The sequence below is a fragment of the Abramis brama genome (assembly GCF_963993115.1).
Source record: "Abramis brama genome assembly, chromosome: 2".
NCBI classification, from domain to species: Eukaryota; Metazoa; Chordata; class Actinopteri; order Cypriniformes; family Leuciscidae; genus Abramis; species Abramis brama.
This window is the reverse complement of record NC_139964.1, coordinates 12,926,646-12,952,614: the sequence shown is the minus strand read 5'-3', so window position 1 is coordinate 12,952,614 and position 25,969 is coordinate 12,926,646. Positions and strand designations below refer to the sequence as shown.

At 40.2% G+C, this 25,969-nt stretch overlaps 2 protein-coding genes across 3 annotated transcripts in view; both read left to right on the top strand.

Moving 5' to 3' along the window:
• LOC311077704 (B-cell receptor CD22-like) overlaps positions 1–23,638 on the top strand; it is a 68,593-nt gene extending 44,955 nt beyond the window's left edge. The window contains exons 1-11 of one of the 2 annotated variants that reach the window (XM_084106302.1): positions 7,246–7,287; positions 7,570–7,624; positions 8,085–8,426; positions 8,525–8,773; positions 21,299–21,553; positions 21,670–21,912; positions 22,001–22,091; positions 22,207–22,252; positions 22,910–23,008; positions 23,096–23,155; positions 23,362–23,638. In XM_084106302.1, the coding sequence (XP_083962428.1) occupies positions 7,579–7,624; positions 8,085–8,426; positions 8,525–8,773; positions 21,299–21,553; positions 21,670–21,912; positions 22,001–22,091; positions 22,207–22,252; positions 22,910–23,008; positions 23,096–23,155; positions 23,362–23,388 (1,458 nt within the window). In that variant the 5' untranslated portion in view covers positions 7,246–7,287; positions 7,570–7,578 and the 3' untranslated portion in view covers positions 23,389–23,638. Of the gene's footprint in view, positions 1–7,245; positions 7,288–7,569; positions 7,625–8,084; positions 8,427–8,524; positions 8,774–21,298; positions 21,554–21,669; positions 21,913–22,000; positions 22,092–22,206; positions 22,253–22,909; positions 23,009–23,095; positions 23,156–23,361 lie in introns of those variants that run through there. The other variant, XM_084106300.1, reaches the window with a different exon arrangement.
• LOC311069417 (B-cell receptor CD22-like) lies at positions 5,370–6,942 on the top strand (the record flags this gene model as incomplete). Its single annotated transcript, XM_084092575.1, has 4 exons — positions 5,370–5,484; positions 5,851–5,907; positions 6,291–6,644; positions 6,743–6,942. Exons 2-4 carry the CDS (start codon positions 5,865–5,867, stop codon positions 6,940–6,942), a joined length of 597 nt encoding a protein of 198 aa, XP_083948701.1. The 5' UTR covers positions 5,370–5,484; positions 5,851–5,864.
• Positions 23,639–25,969: the final 2,331 nt, after the last annotated feature.

Sequence of the window (25,969 nt, the reverse complement as noted above, 5' to 3'; positions counted from 1 at the left end):
AAACAGCTGGTCCGACTTCCTCCAGCCCGAGGTCCTATGTACATAGGCCTCAAGAGCTCGGACCGGGCATAACAAGTGTAATTTAGCTTGATCAGCCGACACATGCGGTGGAGGATGAAAGGCCGGAAGGATTATAGACCGTGCCACATTCGTGGGCACCTTAGGCACGTAGCCAGGTCTAGGGTGGAGAATGGCTCTCACTCTGCCAGGAGAGAACTCGAGGCAAGAGGGAGCCACAGATAGCGCCTGCAGGTCGCCAACTCGTTTCAGGGAAGTAATAGCGAGCAGGAAGGCTACCTTAAAGGATAAAAATTTCTCAGACACCTTATCCAGGGGTTCGAAGGGTGCCAGGGATAACCCTTCGAGGACCACTGCCAGGTCCCACGTAGGGACCCTAGGCTGGATAGCAGGCCTCATCCTCCTGGCTCCACGAAGGAAACGAATTATGAGTGGGTGTGTCCCCAGCGTGCCCACCCTTAAAGGCGTGTGGAAGGCTGATATAGCCGCCACATAGACCTTAAGCGTGGACGGGGAGAGCCCGTCAGAGAAACGATTCTGGAGGAACTCCAGTACTGAAGCCACTGGGCAGTTAACTGGGTCCAACTGACGTTCTCTGCACCATAAAATGAAAATTTTCCATTTAAATGCATAAAGTTTCCTCGTGGAGGGGGCTGTAGAGTTTAGAATGGTCTCAACAACCTCGGTTGAGAGACCAGAATTTATGAATTGGTCCCCCTCAGGGGCCAATCCAGCAGCTTCTTGGGCTACAGCCAAGGTTGAAATATCACGACCTCGGACTGAGGAGGGAGGACCATCCTGATCCGGATTCCCAGAAGGGCCCAGATGTTTGGAAGCCATATTTGGGCCTGTCAGTACAGGACTACTAAGAGTAAGCTGATCCCGTACTGCCGAACCCTCTTGTACTCTAGAACCCCCGGGGGCAGAACAATCTGGGAAAGTATACACAGACATGGCCTCAACCATGTCTGTATTATGATATCCAGACCCAGCAGAGCTGGAAGAGCCTGGGAGAGGTGGCGCAGAAGGTGGCCGTCCACATGAAGGGAAAACAGGACCACCTCCGACACACCGACCTCCATCCCGGCTAAAGCCAACTTGGGGTGGAGTTTGAAATCCCCGGGCTGCAGCCCCTGCCTCGACAGGATGACTGCCCCCTCTTTGATCAGAGAGACCACCGACGTAGTGTCTGTCAAAAATAGAACCTGATGGTCTCTCTGAAGTTTCCTCAAACCCTGTGTTTCCAACACAGGTTCTAGGAGCAGAAACCATAACTTCCTCCCCATGATCAGAAAACGAGGGCATGTGCGCGTAACTCTGGTCATGCGGAGTGGGTTCCCTCTCGGGAAAAACCCATTGGTCCTGAGCCACTACTACACTACTTTTATTAATTGATTAGTTGTTGGAGTCTGACTCTGTTAGTTCACCTCACCTCCTGATCTGAGACGTTCTTTCCTTTGCAACTTCATATTTATCACGTTTGTTCTCCTCCTCTCGTGTCTCGAGACGTTAGTTGTCGACTCGTCAGTGTCTGACCCTGATCTGTCTGCTGGGCCGTGCCGTGTGTGATAATACAGCAGGGCCGGAAAGAGAAATTATTAGTTCATCTTTCGAGTCTCAAGTTCGGGTTCGAGTCTTTCGTTCTTCCTGTCAGTCCCATAGAGGCTATGCTGTCAGTACCGGAAAGAGAAAAGATTAGTTCATCTCTCGAGTCTTCGGGTTCGAGTCGTTCGTTCTTCAAGCCACAAACCCATAGCACTATGCAGAAACAGAAATGATTAGTTCATTTTTTTCGAGTCTTCGGCTTTGAGTCCTTCGTTCTTTTGTCACGTGACCGCTGGTATCTCGCATCAAATACAACATTAGATTCGTATTATTGACTGCGTCTGAATGTATATTGTTTTATATTTAGGAATGAAATTACAAAATATGTGCAATAAACATTATCTGAAAAATAAAAGTTCCATCTTATTGCCCCTCTCCGTCTCTTTTCTAAATGTTTCTTGTGCATCTGTGGTGTGTTTTATTTTTATTACTATTGTTGTTGTTGCTTCTATTGTAATATATTATTATATTATAATAATAACAATATATATATATATATATATATATATATATATATATATATATATACATATATATACATTAATTGTAGGCTAATATAGGCCTATAAGCTATGTTACAAAGGTGTAGGTTTCAAACTTTAGGTGACAAAAAAAAAATCACTAAAATAACACTAAAAAACATAGTGAATGACTCAAAAATAGGCATGAATCCAAAATACATAACACTTCATTTCAATTTTTTAAACTGATTTTTATTAATTAATAACACAAGAACAACAAAATCACAACAACTCAATAGAGAAAAATAAATTGCAGTTGATTCAAAATTAGTAATAGTCTAATTTAATTGGAATTTGTGAAGTTAGACTTGAATAGTCAAAATATTTCCCATATTTGTATGTCTATGATATTAACTGAAAATTATAATCCACTGTAAACAAGTCTCATCAAAGTGGTTTCGCTATCATACGGATAAAGCTTTGCATTAACCAACTCTTAAATATTCAATGTTACAGAAAATAATCTTCATGACAGAAATTCACAAATATAGCCTATACATTTGAGAACAGAAACGCATCACGTAACTGTAAAAGTAAAAAAACAAAAACAAAAAAAAAACAACGCGCTTGTTTGTAAAAAGGTTGTGAATTAGTATTTAATACGGTGACAAGTCACGTGACAAAAGAACGAAGGACTCAAACCCGAAGACTCGAGAGCTCGAGAGATGAACTAATCTTTTTTCTTTCCGGTACTGACAGCATAGCCTCTATGGGACTGACAGGAAGAACGAAAGACTCAGACCCGAACCCGAAGACTCGATAGATGAACTAATCATTTCTGTTTCCGGCCCAGCAGACAGATCAGAGTCAGACACAGACGAGTCACTGACGAGTCACTGACCCATATGTTGCGTAATGCGCATGCGCGGTCAACACAAAATGAACGAATCACTCTCTGAGACAACCCGGTAGTCCCGAGTCATATTAAAGATTCGTTCAAAATGAACGAATCATTCATGAACGACACATCACTACTCAGCTCGCTCAGAACCTCGCCGGAGGTGGTACGAAAAAAAGTACCTGGAAGCAGGTACAGGTACAACTTTTACACAGTGGAAAACCAAACAGAGCCGAGGCGAGCTGGTACTGTGTAGTGGAAAAGCGCCATTAAAGTCACCAGTGACGATTATTTGTAGAGCAACTTCTGTGTGCGTGTGTTAAGACGAGGTCAATCATGTTGGTTTAATCAGCTTGACTAAAACTACATTGGATGGAGCCCCTAAAGTTACATGGTGGTGGAAATTATATTTCAGTGCTTTTGCATTTTCTTTCAAATCCTTTGCATTCCTCATGCATGAAACTCTTGCGAGCAAATGAAAAAGCATTGAAATATTATTTCTCCTCCCATCTCATACTTTTGAATCTCCATGTGCTTTTAGAGGTTTTTGTATTAAGCAATATTAGCTAAGAATTCATTTTGAGCGATGACGTACATTGAGACACATTGGGCTGTGCATGTGTTCTTCATTATGGGCTGGCGCTTATGTGTGGGCGAACTGATTCTGGATGAGGTCATTTCCTGTCTCACCCATCTCTACTGGCCACCACTTCCTGTCGCTATTCTTTTCGCCAATAAACTGAAGGCAAAAATTATCTTGAGGATGTCAAAATACAACTTGTCTGTCCGCAGTCAAAGTGTCGACATCCAGTCTTACTCAGTATAAGTTCCTATCTTGAGTGTCTTGCTAAATAATTCTTCAGAAAATGTTTCCAGGAAGAAAGGCTATAAAAACTAAGTTTAAAAACCCACTTTTATTTGTATTCTATATGAACATCCCCTCACTTTTAAAATGTGGAAATTCAAGTTAAACTGTAAATACATCCTATGTTAATAAATCTTTGTACATGACCTACACTGTAAAAAAGAATACATTGATTTTATTGATATCTAATTAATAAAAATGAGGCAACAGATTACAAGCAATATTATTAATTAAATTTAACAAATTAGAATTGAGTAATAATTAATCAAATGAATTCCTTAAAAGTTAACCATTTAAAATAAGTAAAATGTACAAAATATCGTTTATTGCCAACATTGAAGACACCTGGTGTTAACAAGCAGAATCACTGAAGGAGAAAACCATAATTAAAGTCACCATTGTGGAGATCAGTGTGTGTTTTAGTTGGGCGCTTGACCCTTAAATTATTAACTTTAAGTTTTGTTCGGCTGCTGTACCTGAGTTATAACAGCCAGATGAACAAAGAGAAAAGGTGATCTGATGGTGTTGGTTGTGATTTAACATAATCATTATTTCACAATCATTAGACCTGAATCACTGAACCTCATATAGAGTCCAATTTTTGAGTTAGGTTAACTTTATTAATTACAGCAGTATAATATTTTTAGCCTTTTCAATGAAATCCAAATGATCAAATCAATAATAAAAAAAAAAAAATTAAATAAATAAATATATATATATATATATTTTTTTTTAGGCACAAACACACATCAAGATTTTGCGTATGAATCTCAGCAATGGTGACAAACAGATCACCTCTGAACATAAGCTCATTATTTATTCATGCAGCAATGCATGATGGGAGCCATGAATGAGTTTTGATTGGTGGAACCCAGAATGCACTGCAACAGGCTTTATAAATGTCACCATTGTTGAGATTCACAGGCTGATTATTGATGTCTGTGTGTCTCCCTTTTATGTAAGAGAAACTTTTTAGAAATGATTTGCCTTACATTGTAAAAGTTAAAAATATTATGCCGTACAAGGCCGGTGCTGTCATAATTAATAAAGTAAACCTAACTCATAAATTGCACTCTATGAGTTCAGTGATTCAGGTCAAATGATTGTGAAATAATGATTATGTTAAATCACAACCAACACCATCAGATCACCTTTCCTCTTTGTTCATCTGGCTGTTATAACTCAGGTACAGCAGCCGAACAAAACTTAAAGTTAATAATTTAAGGTCAAGAGCCCAACTAAAACACACACTGATCTCCACAATGGTGACTTTAATTATGGTTTTCTCCTTCAGTGATTCTGCTTGTTAACACCAGGTGTCTTCAATGTTGGCAATAAAAGATATTTTGTAAATTTTACTCATTTTAAATGGTTACCTTTTAAGGAATTCATTTGATTAATTATTACTCAATTCTAATTTGTTAAATTTAATTAATAATATTGCTTGTAATCTGTTGCCTCATTTTTATTAATTAGATACTAATAAAATCAATGTATTCTTTTTTACAGTGTATCAAAGTGGTGGACAAGAAAGAGGAAGAAACACTTTTTGTGTGTGCGAGTATTTTAAAACGAACAGTGTGTAACCACGAGAAATTCATCAGTTCAACGCCTGCTGGAGAGACTCACCAGAACACGGTAAGAGTTACGCTGGTTACTGTGTGAATATAGTCAGATTAATACTGTTGTAGAAACCACTGACCTAATCAATTGGAAATATTCTCAGTGAAATATTATTTATGGAAATGTTTTTAAAGCTAAAGATTGTTTTATAATGCTCATTGTGTGTGTTATACCTGTGGTCCCAATCCTGGTCTTTGAGGACCCCCAATACTGCACATGTTTGATGTCTCTCTTATCTGACAAACCCATCTAAGGCCTTGGAGCCTTTAATAACGAGCTGATGAACTGAATTAGGTGTGCTTGATTAAGGAGACATCTAAAATGCTGGAGATCGTCCAGGATTAGGAACAACTGTGTGATACTGTATTATTGTTCTTGTAGTGACGTCACTGATAATGGCTCCTCCTCTTCCTCTGGTGTTTCTGCTCATGATTCACGGTGAGTCGCTCCTGATGGAGAATATTTTAATGTTCTTTAGTCAATCATCAAAGTCTTTCTTTTGTTAAATCATGAGTCCGGCAGCACCCTGTTAAAAGCGCTTTCACAAACAAATTTTGTGAAAAAAAAAAAAAGAATGCAAATAAAGTAAAAAATAAAGACAGTCAGAGCTAAATTAAAAAGAATAATAACTTTAGATAAATGTTTAAATGATTCTCACTGAAATTAATGTACAATATAAATATGTGCATCAATAATGATTATATTAATGTTTTTGCAATATCAGAATTCTACAAAAAGAAAAAGAATGTAATGAACATGAGGGGTCAATGATTATGAAACCATCGTTTTTATATGAACTATCCCTTTAATGTGTGTTTCAGGAGTCTGTAGCGAGTTGGATGATTGGGGTGTGAGTTACAGTCCTTCACACATCTGTGCACTAAAGGACTCAACAGTGATAATGAGATGCACTTATAAATACCCTACTGGACATCAGATCAAGAAAGTGTTCTGGACCAAAACACTGGTGAAAGAAAATGGAGAGTTTCCAGATCTGTCTAAGGACCCTGAATACAGTCAGAGGATTCAGTATCTGGGAGATAAACAGCAGAACTGCACCATCAGACTGAGTCATGTGACACTGAAGGATTCACACATGTACTATTTCAGATTCATCACTGATAAAGAAGATGGAAAATGGACTGGTGATCCAGGAGTGACTCTTACTGTCACAGGTGAGTTTGGTGAGGTTTATCTCTTCTTCTGTGCATTATGTTGAATAATAATCAGTGTATGACAGCAGCACTAGATATAATGTGTGTGTTGTGTTCAGATCTTCAGGTGGAGTCTCCTGAGAGAGTGACAGAGGGAGATTCAGTCACTCTGAGATGTAAAAGCAGCTGCGCTCTGACTGACAGAGCAACATTCATCTGGTACAGAAACTCACAGCCATTAACTGAGAGAAGAGACAGAAACAATGAACTCCTGCTGCAGTCAGTCAGTTTTTATCACACTAACATACATATTTTGTGACAGCAAATATATGAAGGCTATATTCAAATAAATTGATAATATAAAAATTTCTTCAAAACGATTTTAATGCCTGTAGGATTACAATTTAATGCTTTTTAATGCCATTTAAGGCCTTAATAATCGCAAAATTCATTTAATGCTTTTTAATGCCCCGCGGTAACCCTGTAGAGAGAGTGTTTTATCTTTTTCTATTTCCGAGTGGTTTCATTCGGGTTGTTCTTGTCTCGGCGTGGGGAAGGTTGATCAGACTTTAAAAAGAGGAAGGAAAAAACTGTAAAATAGCAGAAGAAAGTTTTCAGCTTCACTCTCCTGGAGTCTGTTATCAGCGGCTGAAACTACAAAACGGTAAGAGATACACTTGTTCAGTAATTAATATTGTCTAACTAATTAATCTCCACACAAGAAAATTGGAGTGAGAAACATTTTCTTTCATAATAACCTCTGTTAGATGACTCGTGTGTTCCTAACGTTATCTTTAAATGAGTTTCATCCGTGGAAATCTACTAACAGTGAAGATTGTAAAGTATTTGTATCATTTTTGCAGTGTTTATAATGCAATAAACGGCTGTTATTATAGTTTTGATGAAATGAAAGATGACATATTGAACTGTTGTGTACATTATTTAGTTTCCTGTGATGTCACTGATGACTCTCGCTCTGGTGTTTCTGCTCCTGATTCCAGGTGAGTCTCTCCTGTAAATGACACACGAGTTCATTACTAACTAAGAGTAAAAGGTTTTGGCTAGTTAGCATGGATCAGTTAGCACTGCTGGTGCCCCAGGAAAAATAGCACTGGTAAAATATCTACTATAATGGAGGGACATTTCTGTGATTTATTTGTTGCTTCTAAAGAAAATGGTATTATTCAGGTTATGCTGATATAATGCTGACTGATGAAGCTGATAACATGTAGAGCATAACGGTTTTCATGGTTAGTGTTCAATGTTCTGCTTCCTGCATTTCATCACCTTCTGTCTGATGGCTGTGGGTTTTACACAGATCACACCATTAGTGTAATTCTTCATTTATTAACACTAGTTTTGTAAAGAAAAACAATGTTTAATAAAAGTTTATGGTCCTGTTTAACTCATAGATGGGTATTTGTTTCCTTCTATTGTTGCCTTGTGAATTCTGTGTTTCAGGGGTTTCTAGTGATGATTGGGGTGTGAGTTACAGTCCTTCACACATCTGTGCACTAAAGGACTCAACAGTGACAATGAGCTGCACTTATACATACCCTACTGGATATCAGATCATGATTGCATTCTGGACCAATGAGTCTATAAAGGGTGTTGAGCCTCCAGATCTGTCTGAGGACCCTCAATACAGTCAGAGGCTTCAGTATCTGGGAGATAAACAGCAGAACTGCACCGTCAGACTGAGTCATGTGACACTGAAGGATTCACGCATGTACTATTTCAGATTCATCACTGACAAAGGTGGAAAATGGATTGGTAAATCAGGAGTGACTCTTACTGTCACAGGTGAGTTTGGTGAGGTTTAGCTCTTCTTCTGTGCATTATGTTGAATAATAATCAGTGTATGACAGCAGCACTAGATATAATGTGTGTGTTGTGTTCAGATCTTCAGGTGGAGTTTCCTAAGAGAGTGACAGAGGGAGATTCAGTCACTCTGAGATGTAAAAGCAGCTGCGCTCTGACTGACAGAGCAACATTCATCTGGTACAGAAACTCACAGCCATTAACTGAGAGAAGAGACAGAAACAATGAACTCCTGCTGCAGTCAGTCAGAAGAGAGGATTCAGTCAGATATAGCTGTGCTGTAGACGGACACACTCACATCTCTCCTGCTGTTCAGCTCAATGTCATGTGTGAGTATGTTCTTTAAAGTTTTCTTTCCAAAGCCAGTAGAGTTCACTCATCATCTCTCCCTTTCTTTAAAAATGATAATAATTGTGGCTAATCTTTAAAACATTTAAATGCTCACTGTTTTAATAGTACAGCAAAATGAACAATATATGTGATTTTAACATTTTATGTTATATTCAGTTATATTCAATTTTACAACTCCCTTGTCATGGCAACGCCACACCATGAACACAACACACAGTTCAAATAATGGTTTAAACACCTTTAAAGCTCAAATAATGCACATATTTGAACAAAATACTGATTGTAAATGCTTTTATGAAATAATAAGATTCACATTTATGCCTTTAAATTCACTTCTATTGTAACATTTTTTTCTCTTTTTTAAAGCTACACTGTGTAAGATTTTCTTCCATCTAGTGGTGAAATTGTATATGACTACCAACTGAATATTACTTTCTAGCCCCTCCCATTCCGAGGGCGTTTTAAAGGTTGTATCAGGTTGTATTTTCAGGCCCAAAAAAGGCCCAAACATAAATGATCACATTCATCTAATCTTTCCTAACGATTCGCTAGCTGCCCGCCCCATAAGCAAAAAATCACGTCTCTGTAGGCAGCCTAGGCTCTGAGATCTGCACACAAAAACAATTGGGTTCACCAACCACTCAAAACCAAAATAAATAGTGTTCCAACCAATCACCGACAGGGGGAGGGTGTTGTGAGGTTTTGTGCTCGTGAAGTCGGAGAACAGATATCAGAAACCTGATATTTTGGCGCGGGATTCAATTTTAAAGTATAAAGACAGTAGCAGTCGGAACTCTGGTGTACTTTGGACGGAGCGGGCAGTCTGACTGACAATAGCCCACTCCCGACATCTTTTGACAGTGTATCTGCACTTCATTCTGTCTGATGTTGCGGCAAAAACAATAACTAACAAAACAGCATCAGGCATAAGAGACATTAAGATTCAAATTGTCCTTAAAAGATATTTATTTCTTGCAAGAAATGTTCCCAGTCTACCCACAGTCCAGTTGCAGGCAGAGTGAGACTCAGAGTAGAGGTTGGCCAGCATTTTTATAGTGTTATCTCTTGTCACCCACCACAACACAAGGAACAAAAGGGACCCCCCTTGACCCCCCTCCCCAGCACGGGAATTCTCTCACCTCTGAAGTCCCACACACACCCTGCAGCCGTACTAACATTATAAAAGAAACTCAAAATACAGACAAATGAATGTATGGCATTCATTTGTTAAATCATTGAAAATAAAATAACACTGACCACCTGTACACCTAGCTCTGAGGAGCTGTTTGGTACTGAAACCATTGTCAGTGTTATGAAGGATTAATTAAGGACTGTATTTTACTGGAGTAGGTGGATTTGTATCCGCACTGGTGTGTCGGTAAGAACACATACGACTCAGAGTTTGGAGCAGAGTTTGTAGTTTACTCTCGATTCAGGTTGAATAGTAACAGTGAGTGGTAACAGTAAGTGGTCTGAAAATAATAAAGAATAACAATAATATTAGATATACAGCTAGATCAATAACATTCACCAAGGCAATAGAACTGGTTACATTATTAAAGTTATTGCAGTTCCTAGATAATCCACAAGGTGGCGTTCAAGGGACGCACATGGAGTTAGTTGTTATGTGAGACGCCATTATAGTGTCATTACAGGCAGTAACATATACACCCGATATAGGAAACAGCACATAACACAATGTTTACACAAATATAGGCAAATAACCATATAAATCACCATCCAGAGATATCTCTCACACTATGAAAGTACTCATGCATTACTTATATTAAACATAAAAGATGAACCTTGGCGCTTAGGCGCTAGCGCGAGCTGCCGCGATGGTGAGCAAAAACGAGCTCGTGATAACTCAATAAAGTACACAAATCTGCTTTAAACGCATATATAACATCACAAGATAAAAGGAAATAAACAACTTACATTCTTGTCATTAACTCGCTCACATAAGACCACTACTGAAGGAAAGATGAGATATTAATCTTCTGCATCGGAGCATTCATATTTCGTTTGTCTCTTACTGACTAGGCACTGCCACACGTCATACATTAAACGACTCTCTGATTGGATGAAACCTTCTTAATATTGCCGCCCCCAAATATGCCAAGCATATTTGAACTCTATAAATTAATCAGTCTGAGGGGCTAAGACAAGTTCCCTTTGATCTGTGAATGCAGGAAGGGGGATCAAGCGAGAAACAGGCCGGATGTAGGTCTTATCCTTAATTTGAATCTCAGCAGATCTGATGTGGCCATCAGAACCTGGGAAGGTCTTCGCAACTTTGCCTACCAACCACAATGCTCGTGGTAGTTGTGGATCGATGAGCATTGCCACTGTTCCGGTAGAAATGTCACCGGCATCTGTGTGCCACTTGTTGCGGGTCTGTAGCGTAGGCAGGTAGTGCTGGATGAAACTTGACCAGAACTGATCGGCCAGAACCTGACTCTGCTTCCACCTTCTTCGACCCATGAGCTCTGTAGCAGGATAAACTACGAGTGGTAGTGAGCTATCTGGCCGCCCCATCAGCAAATAATTTGGTGTAACAGGGTCAAGGTCGGCTACGTTGCTGGAAGTGTAACCCAGGGGCTTGCTATTAAGCATTCCCTCCACCTCAATGAGGACTGTTTGGAGAACTTCCTCAGTTACGACTTGGGAGCTGACTGTGATGCGAAGAGCAGTCTTGACCGACCTAATTTCTCTTTCCCACACACCTCCAAAGTGTGGGGCTCCAGGTGGATTAAAGTGGAAAGAAATCTTTTGTTTAGCCAAATGTAGCTGGATCTGTGGAGTAAGCGATGCAAAGGCTTCTTGCAACTCTCTCTGTCCTCCGTGAAAGTTAGTGCCATTGTCTGAATATAACTCGCGAGGTGTGCCACGGCGAGCTATAAACCTCCTCAAGGCCATCAGAAAGGAATCAGTATCAATGGCTGTAAGGAGGTCTAGATGAACGCTTCGTGTCGTGAGACACTTAAAGATGATTCCCCACCTTTTCTCACATCGTCTGCCAATCTTAATTTGGAATGGCCCGAAACAGTCCATGCCTGTACTGTAGAATGGGGGTTTGAGCAGTCTGAGTCGAGCTGGAGGTAGATCTGCCATTCGTGGAATAACTGGTTTGTTCTTCCATTTTTGACAGTCTTTGCACAAATGTTGTTGTTTGCGTATAGCTTCTCGTCCTCTCAGTATCCAAAAGCTTCTCCTTATCTCTCCGAAGACTCTTTCAGGTCCTGGATGGCAGAGTTTACTATCAAAGTCTTGGATCAGTAACTTGGTAACCCAGTGATGTGGGTCAAGGACTACAGGGTGTATAACTGACATCTCTAGTCCTTCAACTCGACGTAAACGGCCACCAACTTTTATAAGCTGACAAGAGTCATCAAATTCTGGGGCAAGAGCAAGTAGTCGACTAGTGGAAGGTACAGATTTACCAGCTTTTAGCAATTTGTATTCATCTGGAAAACAATCAATTTGAGATTTCTGCAGGATATACCATTCTGCAGTTTGGTAGTCCACTGCTGATGGTGGTCCTGTATCTTTTAGCCCCTGAACTGTGGCCTCTACTAACTCATTCCAGGTGTTGTGTGTGGTAGGGTCAGGAATGTCAGGAACAACCACTTCTGTCATAAGGCCACAGAAGATTCCTTTACGCTGCTCTGTTTTGATTTCCGGTGGTTGTATGGGAGGAGTGGCAGGCCATACTGACTCAGACTCAAACAGGAATGATGGTCCCTGACTCCATCTGTTGGGCACTGATAACTGAGAAAGAGTTTTACCTCTGGTGAGGTCATCCGCTGGATTACTGCTGGAATCCACATATCGCCAGGAACATTCTGCAGTCAGATCTTGAATTTCGGCTATCCTGGTTCCAACGAACACCTTGAATCTGTATGATTCGGAGTTGAGCCAGGCTAGAACAGTGGTGGAATCTGTCCAAAGTGTCACTGTATTGATCTTTAGGGTGAGCTCAGTTTGCAAGAGTTTGGCTAATTGGGCACCATTCAGGGCAGCACACAGCTCTAGTCGAGGGATGGTCAGACGTCGTTTCGGGGCAACCTTGGATCTTGCTAGTATAAAGGCTAACTGGACATGACCACTGTCATCCTCAGTACGTAGGTAAGCGACAGATCCATAAGCTTGCTCGGAAGCGTCGCAAAAAATGTGAATCTGTCTGGTGTTGTGGGAGTGATTAATGTCTGAAGATGTGACACAGCGGGGAAGTGAAATACTTGCTAACGTAGGGAGTTCTCCCTCCCATTCCTTCCAGGATCTCAAAAGGTCATCAGGTAGATTTGGGTCATCCCATTCTCGTTGCTTGTCCCATAATCTCTGAACTAAAACTTTGGCCCGAGTGGTAAATGGGAGTATGAAGCCTAGGGGGTCGTACTGGGTTGCAAGTACCTTGTAAACGTGTCGAAGGGTACATGGTCCAGACTTGACAGGACGAGTTTTATATCCAAGGAGATCTGATTTGCAGTGCCACCTTAAACCTAATGCGGATTCTTGCACATCGGTACGATCTTGAGATAGCCACAATTCGGTACTGCTGGATCTCAATTCTGTCGGTAGGTGGTCAACCACACTGGGATCATTACATGCCCACTGGCGCAGTTCGAAGCCACCGCTGGCAAAGAGGGTACAGAGTTTGTCTACAAGCTGCCTTGCCTCTTGAGGTGATGGTAGGCTCTTCAAACAATTGTCCACATAGAAATTCCTTTCTACTATGGTTCTGATATTGTCATCAGGAGTGCTATGATCTGTAACATGTCGCTGGACAGCATAAATGGCACAACACGGACTGCACGTAGTGCCAAAGGGTAGCACTTGCCATTCATAAATGTCCGGTGGTTTAGATCTGTCCAAGTCTCGCCATGCAAAGCGGAGAATATGCCTATCTGCCGGAAGGAGACGAACCTGATGGAACATCCCTTTAATATCTCCGCTTATTGCCACTGGATGTTCACGAAAGCGCAGGAATACACCTAACAATGATGGGCCCAAGGCTGGTCCTGGCAGCAGATAGTTATTCAGGTTATGGCCTTCAAAGTCAAATGAACAGTTAAAGACCACACGGTTCTTACCGTTGTGCTGCACAAGGTGGTGAGGGATGAACCATGACTCTCTTTGCGAATTAGCTGTTTCAGGTGGGAGTTTGACAACATAGCCCGAGGTCTCTAATTTCTTTATCTCTTGTTGGTAGGCAGCTGCTTTACTGGGGTCTTTCTCCAGGCGTTTCTCTGTGTTCCTAAGGTTAGGAAGTACTGCCTCCATAGGAGCATGAAGTATGGGCATATCCTTCTTACGCAGGAGTGGAGTTGCATAGCGACTTATGCCATCGATAAGTACTCTGACAGTCTGTGACTGGAGCAAGTCAAGAGCTCCTTGGTCCTGCTTAGACCGCGTGACAGATTTCTCATTTCGATTGGGAATCACGTCTGCTTGCCAGAGTCTCTCAACATTCTGGAATAACTCTGTCATTGAGGGATTAATGGCAATGTGCAGACACTGTTGAGATTTCACATTATCTCCGAAGACTCTTGTTGGTCCTTGTAAAGTCCAACCCAGCCTTGTCTTGACAGCTGCCGGACCTCCAGGTGGACCGAGACGAACTGGTTCAATCGGAGTGATAAGGTGAGGATGGTCTGCTCCAATCAGTAACAGGGGACACGCTTTGTGAATAGGCTGTATAGGTAAGCCTTTCAAATGCTGGAATCGTCGCTGAAGGTCTGCAACAGGGTAGGAATGTTCAGCTAAGCTAAGTAGTTCTGCGGTGAAGGCTCCCGTTATTTTGTAACTCCTGTCAGGCTGGGATGGAGTTGAAATCTGAAAGGATACTGAGGTACCGCAAAGCTTAGTGATGTCTTGCCTTATAGTTCTCAAGGCTAAGTCCTCTGCCTGGCCTGTAAGTCCCAGCCTCCGGGCTGCCGCTGGTAATAGCATTGTCCGTTCAGAACCATCATCAAGCACAGCATAAGTATCTAGGCTCTGTCCCTTATGCTTCAGAATGACTCTGACCACTTTCAGAAGGACGCTGCTGAGTCCTTGAGGACGGTCTAGGTATAGCATTTTGCTAGTTGAACTAACTAAACAGGTCCCTTCTTTCACAGGTTTAAAGTTGACCTCATGGAGGATTTGGAGGTGCTTTCCATTACACAGATGGCAGAGTTTCTTGAGGGTACACTGTGCAGCTCTATGGTTACGTCCACACTTCCAGCATCTGTTATTAGTCTTAATCCAGTCAATCACTTGGTCTTTGGTTAAGGATTGGAATGTGGCACATTGACTCAGATAATGTTCTTTACTGTCACAGTATGGACAGAAGGCAAAGCTTTTGCCTTGACTCTTGGTTGGCACTGATGGTACTGAGGAACATAATTCGTTCGAGCCATGAAGGATTGTAGTCTGTCTGACCTTGGCTTTAGTTTCCTTCTGTTGATCCACTCGGGAACGGGCTCTATCTTTCTGGGGCTTATATCCACCAAAGCTCTCTGGATCCTGGCACCAGGATTCGAAATTAAGCCATTTAGCTAGATCAAGAAGTGTGTACACTGAGCCAGGTTCATAACTCATGTGCCTGCGGAAGGATGCTCTTTGTTCTGGAGGGAGCTTGGACAAAAGTCGAGCCACGTGGGATCCACAATGTAATTCAATGTCTCCTTCTGTTCCTAATGTTTTAAGGAATCCTACTAAGGCTTGTATCTGAAGAGCGAAGCGTTCAAAGCCTACAGTGTCGCCAGGCTGAATATTTGATGCATCCATAATGGCAGCAATTTTACTCAGGGCAAGCTGGTGAGGTCGACCGAACCGTTCAGTGAGGGCTGCCATGGTATCTGAGTAGGGAGTGGATGAATTTAAAAAGGAATCAGCAATGAGGCGAGCATCTGCTAACTTTAGGTGATCTACCAAAACTTGGTACTTGAATAGCTCTGTAGCTTCATCTGGTAGTAGGTTATTCAAGGCAAGTTTGAGACGGGCAAATTCACCAGGCTCTCGACGAGTAAAATCTGGAATGGTTGGCTGTGGACCTCTATAAATTATCTCCTGTCTTGCAGTGTTAGTCTGGATCCGTGGAAAGTTAGCTGGTGCTACATGTGGCTGACTGGAGCTAGGAGGAGGTGGTGTGTAGATGATAGAATCTCTCCTTACTGTTGTTGGCTGCCTTGTGTCCCGCGTAACTCTGTGAGTGTCAACAGGGCCTGAGGGAATCTGAGCAGCCACATTATCTGAAACAAAGGCATTTGAGTAAGGCTGCATTGGAGGAGTATGCTGTGCGTAGCTGACTGTATCTACATAAGGATTTGTATTCTTAGATGTAGAAAGGCGGCGTGGTGCTGGAACTGGAAAGGCTCTAGGAGTCGGTGTAGGCCCTGGAGACTCTGACTGTCTGCTTGCAACTCTAGGCAAAGGAACTGGAGGGGTTAATACTTGGAACTGTGAATTAGGCTTAGGAGTTGACCTCTGGCTTTGCGACTGGTTTAACAACATCTGCTGCATACTTTTCTGGATTTCTATAAGTTGGCTGATCTCTTCCCTCATGGATAGCTGAGTAGCACGGAGATGTCTATTCTCTTGTTCCAGATCATGCACTGTGTTTTGGACATCAGGAGGTAAGGAACGTCCATACCGGTGAGGGCTGCGTTCATCTCTCTCACTCCAACAATCTGTGGTAAGGTACCAGGGCTCTAAAGCCAATCGTGGTGATTCTAATGAATCAGGTGATCCAACAGCCTTTTCTCTTTGATCATGATAAGAAATAGATGCCTGCGGATGGGCCATAGGAATATCCCTGTCCTCATCTTCATGTTGATAGTCATCTGACCCATTTGGTCGCGGTGTAGACTGAGGCAGAAGGACATTAGCTCTAGGCAGCCCAGCATACTGCAATTCGAAATCTTGTAAGTAGGCTGGTTGACGAACTATACGTCTAGGGCGAGCTCCTTCAACTTGATACTCTGCATTCTGGTCCTCTGACATCATGAGTCCAGTGTAGATACAGCATCCGGCTCGAAGGACCAAATGTTATGAAGGATTAATTAAGGACTGTATTTTACTGGAGTAGGTGGATTTGTATCCGCACTGGTGTGTCGGTAAGAACACATACGACTCAGAGTTTGGAGCAGAGTTTGTAGTTTACTCTCGATTCAGGTTGAATAGTAACAGTGAGTGGTAACAGTAAGTGGTCTGAAAATAATAAAGAATAACAATAATATTAGATATACAGCTAGATCAATAACATTCACCAAGGCAATAGAACTGGTTACATTATTAAAGTTATTGCAGTTCCTAGATAATCCACAAGGTGGCGTTCAAGGGACGCACATGGAGTTAGTTGTTATGTGAGACGCCATTATAGTGTCATTACAGGCAGTAACATATACACCCGATATAGGAAACAGCACATAACACAATGTTTACACAAATATAGGCAAATAACCATATAAATCACCATCCAGAGATATCTCTCACACTATGAAAGTACTCATGCATTACTTATATTAAACATAAAAGATGAACCTTGGCGCTTAGGCGCTAGCGCGAGCTGCCGCGATGGTGAGCAAAAACGAGCTCGTGATAACTCAATAAAGTACACAAATCTGCTTTAAACGCATATATAACATCACAAGATAAAAGGAAATAAACAACTTACATTCTTGTCATTAACTCGCTCACATAAGACCACTACTGAAGGAAAGATGAGATATTAATCTTCTGCATCGGAGCATTCATATTTCGTTCGTCTCTTACTGACTAGGCACTGCCACACGTCATACATTAAACGACTCTCTGATTGGATGAAACCTTCTTAATAGTCAGTCAACAGCATTTCTTTTTTGCAAGGATGTTTGAAATAGTTTGGCAGAAAATAGCTTACTTCATTTGTCAGTAGGGCAATATGGTTTTCGTTTATGTTGCTTAGAAATTTGAGTGATAGGCTTTGTCCTATTTAATTTATGTTATTTATATTTCATTAATTTTTTCTGTGACATTTTTTTCTCTGCTGACAGTACAATGTTAAAATAATATTTATATTGACACGAACACAATTTTTGTATAGCATTTATAAGGCTACTTAATCTCTCTCTTTCCGTTAGAGACATTTGAATGTGAGATTCTGGAAACGAGATCTAAATTTTGCGGACCCGTCAGGTCGGGAAATAAAGCGGGTGAACACAGAGTGTATTTTAAGCGGTTGCTGAATAAAACCTTGTGGGAGCGGGATGGAAAAAACAGTCCCACACAGACCTCCTTAAACCTTAGGTGTGTATGTGTGTGTCCCAAATAAATAATAAAAAAAGTAATAAAGTTCAAAAGTCGGACTGTAAGCAAATGCTATTCACACCCTTATTAAAATGGCTGTAATCTGTTACCACAATAGTACTTGATCTGTTTAAAATGATTTCATTGATATATGCCTAAGGTGTTAAATTAAAAATCAAAATTAAAATTTGTCTAATCCAGTAATTCATTTTTTCTATTTTTTGATCTGAGCACACAATCAGAAAATCCGTCGTTATTCGTTTTTTCATTTTATTTCATTAAATAAATAATGGAAAAACAAGTTGTTTTTCATTTTTTTATTTTTGGTTTTAATTTGAAAAAACGATTGTACGAATGATACACTGACCCATCATATTCCACGATTATAGGCCTACTGCGGGTGCAAACAGACAAAGAAACACCAGAATAACCATTTTTGTAGCAATTTTTAATGTCGTCTTTCATCTTTTAAATTGGAAATAAAGACAATGTTGCTTGACAAAAGATTGGATAGCCTATAGGCTACTAGAGAGTTCATTAAGAGTATTTAATTTGTATCCATAGGCCTGCTCCGTGTAGCTGGCCCGCCATCTACTGGCTAAAAAAAATATTGTCCTGCGGCCAAAGTTACTTGCCGACCCCTGGTGTAGGCTATATTCCTTCTTACATAGGCCTAATTTGTCATTTGAAATAAAACATTTCTATTTTAAAAATGTTGTTGTTGCTCATTAGTTCTTTAGGAGGTAAGGCTGTGGTCTAAGCTAAAAGTGATATACATGTAGAGTTTTTTCCTTTTTTGGAGCGAGCGGGGGCGATTTGAGTGGATTGCGTTGAGCACTGAGCGATAATGAGCGGAGCGGCCTGATGTAGCTTTGAGCGGGGGAGCGGAGGGGTGAACAGTTCCGTGAGCGATGAGCTGAGATTCTCACCGCTCCACTCCGCTCATATGCTAGGATATTGACTTTGGTCTTGTCTACGATTTGCCTGTCGCGTTGTTGTTTTAATTCTCTCTTTCGCTTCCTTGGCGACTCTGCTACATGTCCTTGAGAATAGGCGTGATCCTCCATCTTCAACAGGCTTTCAAATCTGCCGACAGTCGCGAGTAATCTCCTCCTCGCATTCGTCACGGTGCCACTGAGTGTAAAAGCGCGAAAGGCGAAGCTTGGTATGTCCCTCTTTGGCTAATGTATTTTCAAGATGGAGGCGCAACACGGCTGCCACCATTCGAGCGACTCACTCATATGTATTCTGAATGGCAGATTCTACTCTTACACTCTTAAAAGAGATGTGTTAAAAAACAACGCACAGCATGTGTTGATGGTATTTTGACACATGTTGTGTTGTGTATATTTTTAACACACGATGTGTGTTAAAATGTAACTCTGGATAGAATAGCACTGGGTGGAGGAGAGTTTGTGTTTATGAAAAAATTATAGGTATATTTTATATGGTATCCCATAAAATGCTCTAAAATAAATAAAGCAATATATTCAAATAAATAAATTAAATCTTAATTCATGAAACCTTAAAGATTAACAGGTGTTTTTTGCAGCCAATCACATCATGCCTCTTTTTCAATGTCTTTTTCAAATGCTGCTTTCACTTGTTATTAATAACCAGATTAACTTTATTTCTGTCAGACTCTACAGAAGCTCTTATTGAGAATGAACAGGTTTTGGTGTTGACGATTCATTGAATGTTTCATTTAAAGTCACCAGAATCGTGATTAGTGTCAGCTTTATTTGGGCTCTTGACCCTTGACTCTTTAACATTAGTTTTCTTTGATTGTTGTAAATGTGTGTTTATTATAACACATTTGAAACAGCAGAAACAGCAAATTCATGATGTCTAAACCATCCAAATGTTCAAACAAACTCTTTATTAAACGTCACTGGACTCCATAAACACAAGTTAACAATATGTTTCAGTTTTCATCCAAACACTCAGTTGTAAAAACACAGGAAGTGACTCTGGCAAATACACACCGACTAGTCACATGTGACACATATCTGACACAAGTTGTGTAACTATAACACATTAGTGTGTAAAAGGTTTTAACACACGTCTGTGTTAAGAACAATAACACACTGTTTGAGTTAAAAGTAACACAAAATGTGTTGTCCTTAACTAGACACACAGGTGTGTTAAGATATAACACAGGTTGTGTTGTTTTAACACATCCATTTTAAGAGTGTTTTAATTGGTCACAAATAGCACATCTATGACACAAATTGTGTGATTTATGACACATTAGTGTGTTAAATATTTTAACACACTCACTGTGTTAAGAACAATAACACACTGGTTGAGTTAAAAGTAACACAAAATGTGTTGTCCTTAACTAGACACACAGGTGTGTTAAGATATAACACAGGTTGTGTTGTTTTTAACACATCCGTTTTATGAGTGTGGGTAGTAACTGATTATATGTATTTATACCAAGCATCTTATTCAAATTAATGTGATAAACAAGGCAATGTGTGTAATGTAACAGATTACTGTTAGGGTTATGTTTAATTTAGTTTTTTTTTTTTTTTTTGGTTCTGATCCGGTTCTGATCCTGGCCATCTGTCCAGTGGCAGGGGAAAGCTCCCTGGACAGATGACCAGTCCATCACAGGGCTCTCACACACACAGGCAATTTTTGACTGTCCATTGCACATAACCTGCATGTCTTTGGACTGTGTGTGACCCCTCCACCCGTGTCCTACTCGCCCTGCTCTGTGCGGGCCTCAAACCCTAGTCTCCAGCGTGAGAGTCAGGCGCTCTAACAAGGAGGCTAAAGACTGTAGCTTCTAACGTCTGTCGCTAGAGCGCCTATTGAGCATGAACTAAAGTTTGATTCAGTTTGATTAATGAACCGGCTCGACTGGTTACTTCCTACCGGCTCAAAAGAACAATTCGTTCAAGAACCGAACATCACTAGCGCTTTATACAGCCACACCTAACAATTATATTTACTAACTACAATTGTTGTCATGTAATTTGGAATTATACTATAGTTTGTAAGTAATCTATCCAGCACCGATTTACTGATTATCACACACACAGAAAAAAGTGTTTGTTTTTTTTCGTTTTGGATATTTCTTAATAAGTGGCATGACCTTTTGACTCAAGGATCCATGGATTCATGTTTTTATGCTAAATTCTGCCCCTACCATCTGTATGTAAGAACAGAAATAGAAGTGTTTTGGTGGGGCGAGTGACGGGTGATACTATATGTTTCTCCTGTAGATCCTCCAGTGAATCCTGTGATCTCCATCAGTCCATCTGGTGTAATAGTGGAGGGAGATTCAGTGACCCTGAACTGCTTCAGTGACTCAAACCCTCCTGCAGAAATCAACTGGATTAAAGGAGGAACGTTTGTAGGATCTGGAGGAATCTACAGCATCTCAAAGATCAGCTCTGATGACAGTGGAGAATACAAGTGCAAGGCCATCAATGAACATGGAGTGAAATACTCTGATACTGTGACTTTAAACGTCATGTGTGAGTTTATTATAAAACATAACATGCAAATTTTCTGTTTTGATAAATTAAGTCCATATTAGTAATTTAAAATATTTGTAATTCAATTTATTAATAATAATAATAATTGTTATTAGATCCTCCCAGGAGCGTCTCAGTGTTGATGAATGGATCTGGTGTAATAGTGGAGGGAGATTCAGTGACTCTGAACTGCATCAGTGACTCAAACCCTCCTGCTCTGAACTTCAGCTGGTTTAAGGAGAATGAACCCTCAGCTGTTGGATCTGGACAGAGTTTCAGTGCACTACAGAGTGGACGCTTCTACTGTCAGGCTCACAATCAACATGGATCTCAGAGATCAGACGCTGTAACTGTCACTGGTGAAGCTTTTATTTTATAAAGGGTTCAAGACAGTTATAGTGTCATTCTTAGTTTGTAGGTTTAATTATGATATTCTCCCTCTTTCAGATCATCATGGTGCTGGTTGGCTCGTCTGGGTAGTGATCACAGTGGCATGTGCAATATTCACTATCATGATCACCATCATACTGTATACAATGTAAATAAATATGTATCAACAAAGAGTAATATAATTTGCTTTTAGACTAATGCAAAAGTACTTTTGAATTGTACACAAAACAATGAAATGGCTTGTTTCCGTTTCTTTTTAACAGTCAGAAGAAAAGGATGAACTGTAGATCTGCAATACACGAGTATGAGGTAAGATGGCCAAAACCACAGAATGATACTAATAAATCAATAACAGCTTCTTTGTACATGTAGAACACATATATTGTCACATTCTGCTCTGAGACACGAAGGTTGAGGATCCAAATGCAGTTTATTAGAACAGAGGGTAATCCAAAGACGTAATCCAGAAAACAGGCAAGAGGTCAAAAAAGACAGTAATCAGTCCAAACAATAACAGGGTCACAGGGGACACAGGGTCACAGGGGTCATAGGGGACACAGGATCACAGGGGACACAGGGTCACAGGGGACACAGGCAAAAAGGAAACTGGACAGGCAGAGATCAAAAGACAGAACGCTCAGAATTGCAGTACAAACACTAAACAAGACTTTGCAGAGAATGAATGTGAAAACCAGGTTATTATAGGGTGAGTAAACAAGGTAATGAGACAGAGGTGAATGTGATGATGGATGAGAGTCTGAACTAAGGATTATGGGGAATGTTGTGGATATATATACACACACTCAGGATTTGTATATGGTTTTATGAGTAGAGACTGTGGAGTGATTACACTTTTGATCGTCATGGCAGCAATTTAAAATCTTTTACATTCATTTTTTTTTCTTCAAAATTTAAAATGGTGATAATCATTTCTCTCTGATTTCACTTCTCTCTGTTTCCCTGTAGAGCGATCCCAGAACTGATCCCAGAACTGATCCCAGTGAAGGCACATATACAGGTCTTGACCTCAAGTCCAGATCATCTGACCTCTACGACACACTCACAGTAAGAGAAATATCAAAAACTACATGTACAAAAGAGTTTGTTCATTCAAAAGTCAGATAATCAATAATCAATGTGTTTTCCCCATAGACTGTCCATCCCAGACCTGCTGTTCACCAGCCGGGCTCTTCTGAATATGAGAATCTGTCTGTAAGTTTCTCAAGTCTTCTCAGTTTCATTTTTTTTTTTTTTTAAATGTCCTCAGTAGTCAATCAACTAGTCAGATACTAAACAGTCTTTTCTTTCTGTTACGAGATGGATTATATGAGTTGATTCACTGACAGAAATGTATTTTTTTTTTTTCTGAGATTATTTGTACCATTTGTAGTTTTATGTGTGTCTTATTTCTGTTGTAGCCACAGCAAGACGCCACAGTAAGATGAAGCACAAGCTAAACTTTACTCAGCTTTTGTCCCATCGCTGGACACATCCACATCACAACTACTGATGAAAAATGAAACACATCTTCAGAGTTTCCATTCTGCAGAAAGTAATGGATTATATTCATGTGACATTAATAAACAGTCAATGTGTAATTAATAAATGAGTTTAGAGTTGTTTCTGTAATATTTTGTGTATTTTATCTGTGTATTAAAGAGTCCATGTGACAGATTTTTCTCTTTATTCCTTTTCAAATAAAACATTATATGATAAAAAGGTACAAAGATTCAACATTCTGTTTAAAATCTTTTCAAAGTGTATATTAAACTGGCCAAGTCACGTGATTTCAGAAAATGAGGCTTTGTTAGGTCATACAATGTCAAATGAAATCAATATTAGCGTTTTCAAGATGCCGAGAGCTTCGCGACTAACTTCAACTTGACAGAGACACGCTCTTGCAAGTGCTTTATTAGACAGGTGAGCAAATGTACATAAAACTAATCAATGTTATATAGCTCAACATCATGAAATGTTAGAATATGATCAGTATGATATATTAATATTGATCTAGCTTGCTGCTAGTCTCATACAGCCAACCAACTAACACATAGAACAACATTATAACCTTCAACACACTCAAATACAGTTTAGTATGATAGTGTAGACCAAGTGAAACAGTGCTGTGTTACCTTACTAGTTTAATTTGTTAAATAAACTGATTAGTGTGAATAGCTGGTAGTTCGCAGGTAATATAAAAGTATAAAATAATATAAAAATCAACTAATATAAAAATAGCAGGTAAAATAAAAGTCCTCCGCATTCTTTTATATCCCCAGGACTCGTGTGTCTCTGTCTCTCATTAGCAATCGAGCCCTACTTCAAAACACAGTCACAGTCAATGTATTCACTCATCCATAAACATTTCCCAATAAACATTATTAGATCCATCGGCATGTAGCAACAATGACATCTGCTTTTCACATTAAGTGAATCATGTGATGTCGAACACATCGTCTTTGTCCTTAGGAAAACAGCGCTGGTTAATAATTCCCCACGGGGCAATTTACCAGCGCCCGTGTGGTTGGTATCCCCCCAGTTCAGCATGACCTTTCCCCCGACTTTACAGCCTCATGACATTCCAACAGACGCACACACACAAAACACACTCGGGACTTTGAAACAGACATTTCCACACATGTGATCCAATAGCAATGTTGATATGTATTCCTGTGTTTCTCAAGTGTTGTCACTGGCCATAACGGAAACACTGACAATTTTATTGTGTGTTTAATCCAACGCTATTTGTGTGTAATGATGCATATGAATGTAACCTTATGTTCTCCTACCCTGTCATCCTTTTATCCTTTACCTGCCATTCTTGGTATCTGTCTGACCGTCCTGTTTTAATTCAACCAGTCACACATAGGAGATTACAGTAAAATGTATTGTTCTGTGTGTACAATCTTAAGAGGAAATATTAATTCTTTCTCTCATAAGACATATGGTCAAGGGAGGCGTGTCTTCTTTACACAAAGAAACTTTTTCCCGCTTCAGATAAGAAGATCTGATTGGCTGTTGTCTCAAAGAGAGGGCGTAAACAGAGGTCTGTTAAAAGGCAGAGACCCCCACTTCTCGCACTCTCTCTCATCTCCGGCTCTTGCTCTGACCTCCTCTTCTCCACGCGCAGCGCTGCTCCAACGGAACCAGCTGGACAGGCCTTGCCTTGGCCTCTGGGACGCATGCCACGCGTCATGTAGGAGCTGCCCTGCCGTCTTTTGCAACTAAGCTCATCCCTGCCTTTCCCCCTCCACAAGGGAAATGATCTGAACTTTCTCGGTAACGTTAAATTCAAGTGAGCCTTACATCGTCTTGCGAAACGACACCGGAAGACGACGCTAGACGCAAACCAGCCGGACCCGTGCACACGCGCGTCCTTTTCCAGCATCCCACTGAAAGAGTACAAAATCGTGCAAGTAATTTTGATCTCTCTGTAAAGCTGATTTCAGGTGTCTAGCTCTTAGGTCTGTGAATTAAGTTACCCTCTTTTCTCTTCTCTCGATATCCTTCCTTTTTTCCTTTCTTTCTTTCATTCATCCTGATCACGTATGTTCTTGTTTGGTTAAATGTTTGTGTTGTTTTTATTGTTTGCATTTTTACGTACGTTTATATTTGTAGCTCATATAATCTTTAGTTTTACATTTATTAAAATCCATTTATACTTTTAACTGTCTCTGTGTTTGAAACCCCACCTTATAAAGTCAATGAAACAAAAAGATCTAATTAAGCTACAAGCTCGATATTATAGACTACATTGAGTAGTTTTAATTAATAAACTCAGAAAGCTTGATGTTCGTGGCCAGAAGATAAAACTTTCTTGGAGTTTGTAAAGGGATACCCCTTCTTAACTGTGATAATCTCACATTTATTCGCTGGACGAATGACTGATGACCAGACCAGTTACAGAACAAGGTAATCTCGATAATTGATAAAATAAATGTACATGCGATTTCTGAATTATTATGACCATGAGTTATAATTATTAATATTTCCAAAATTCCCTATATCCTTGAGCTAATTCACATT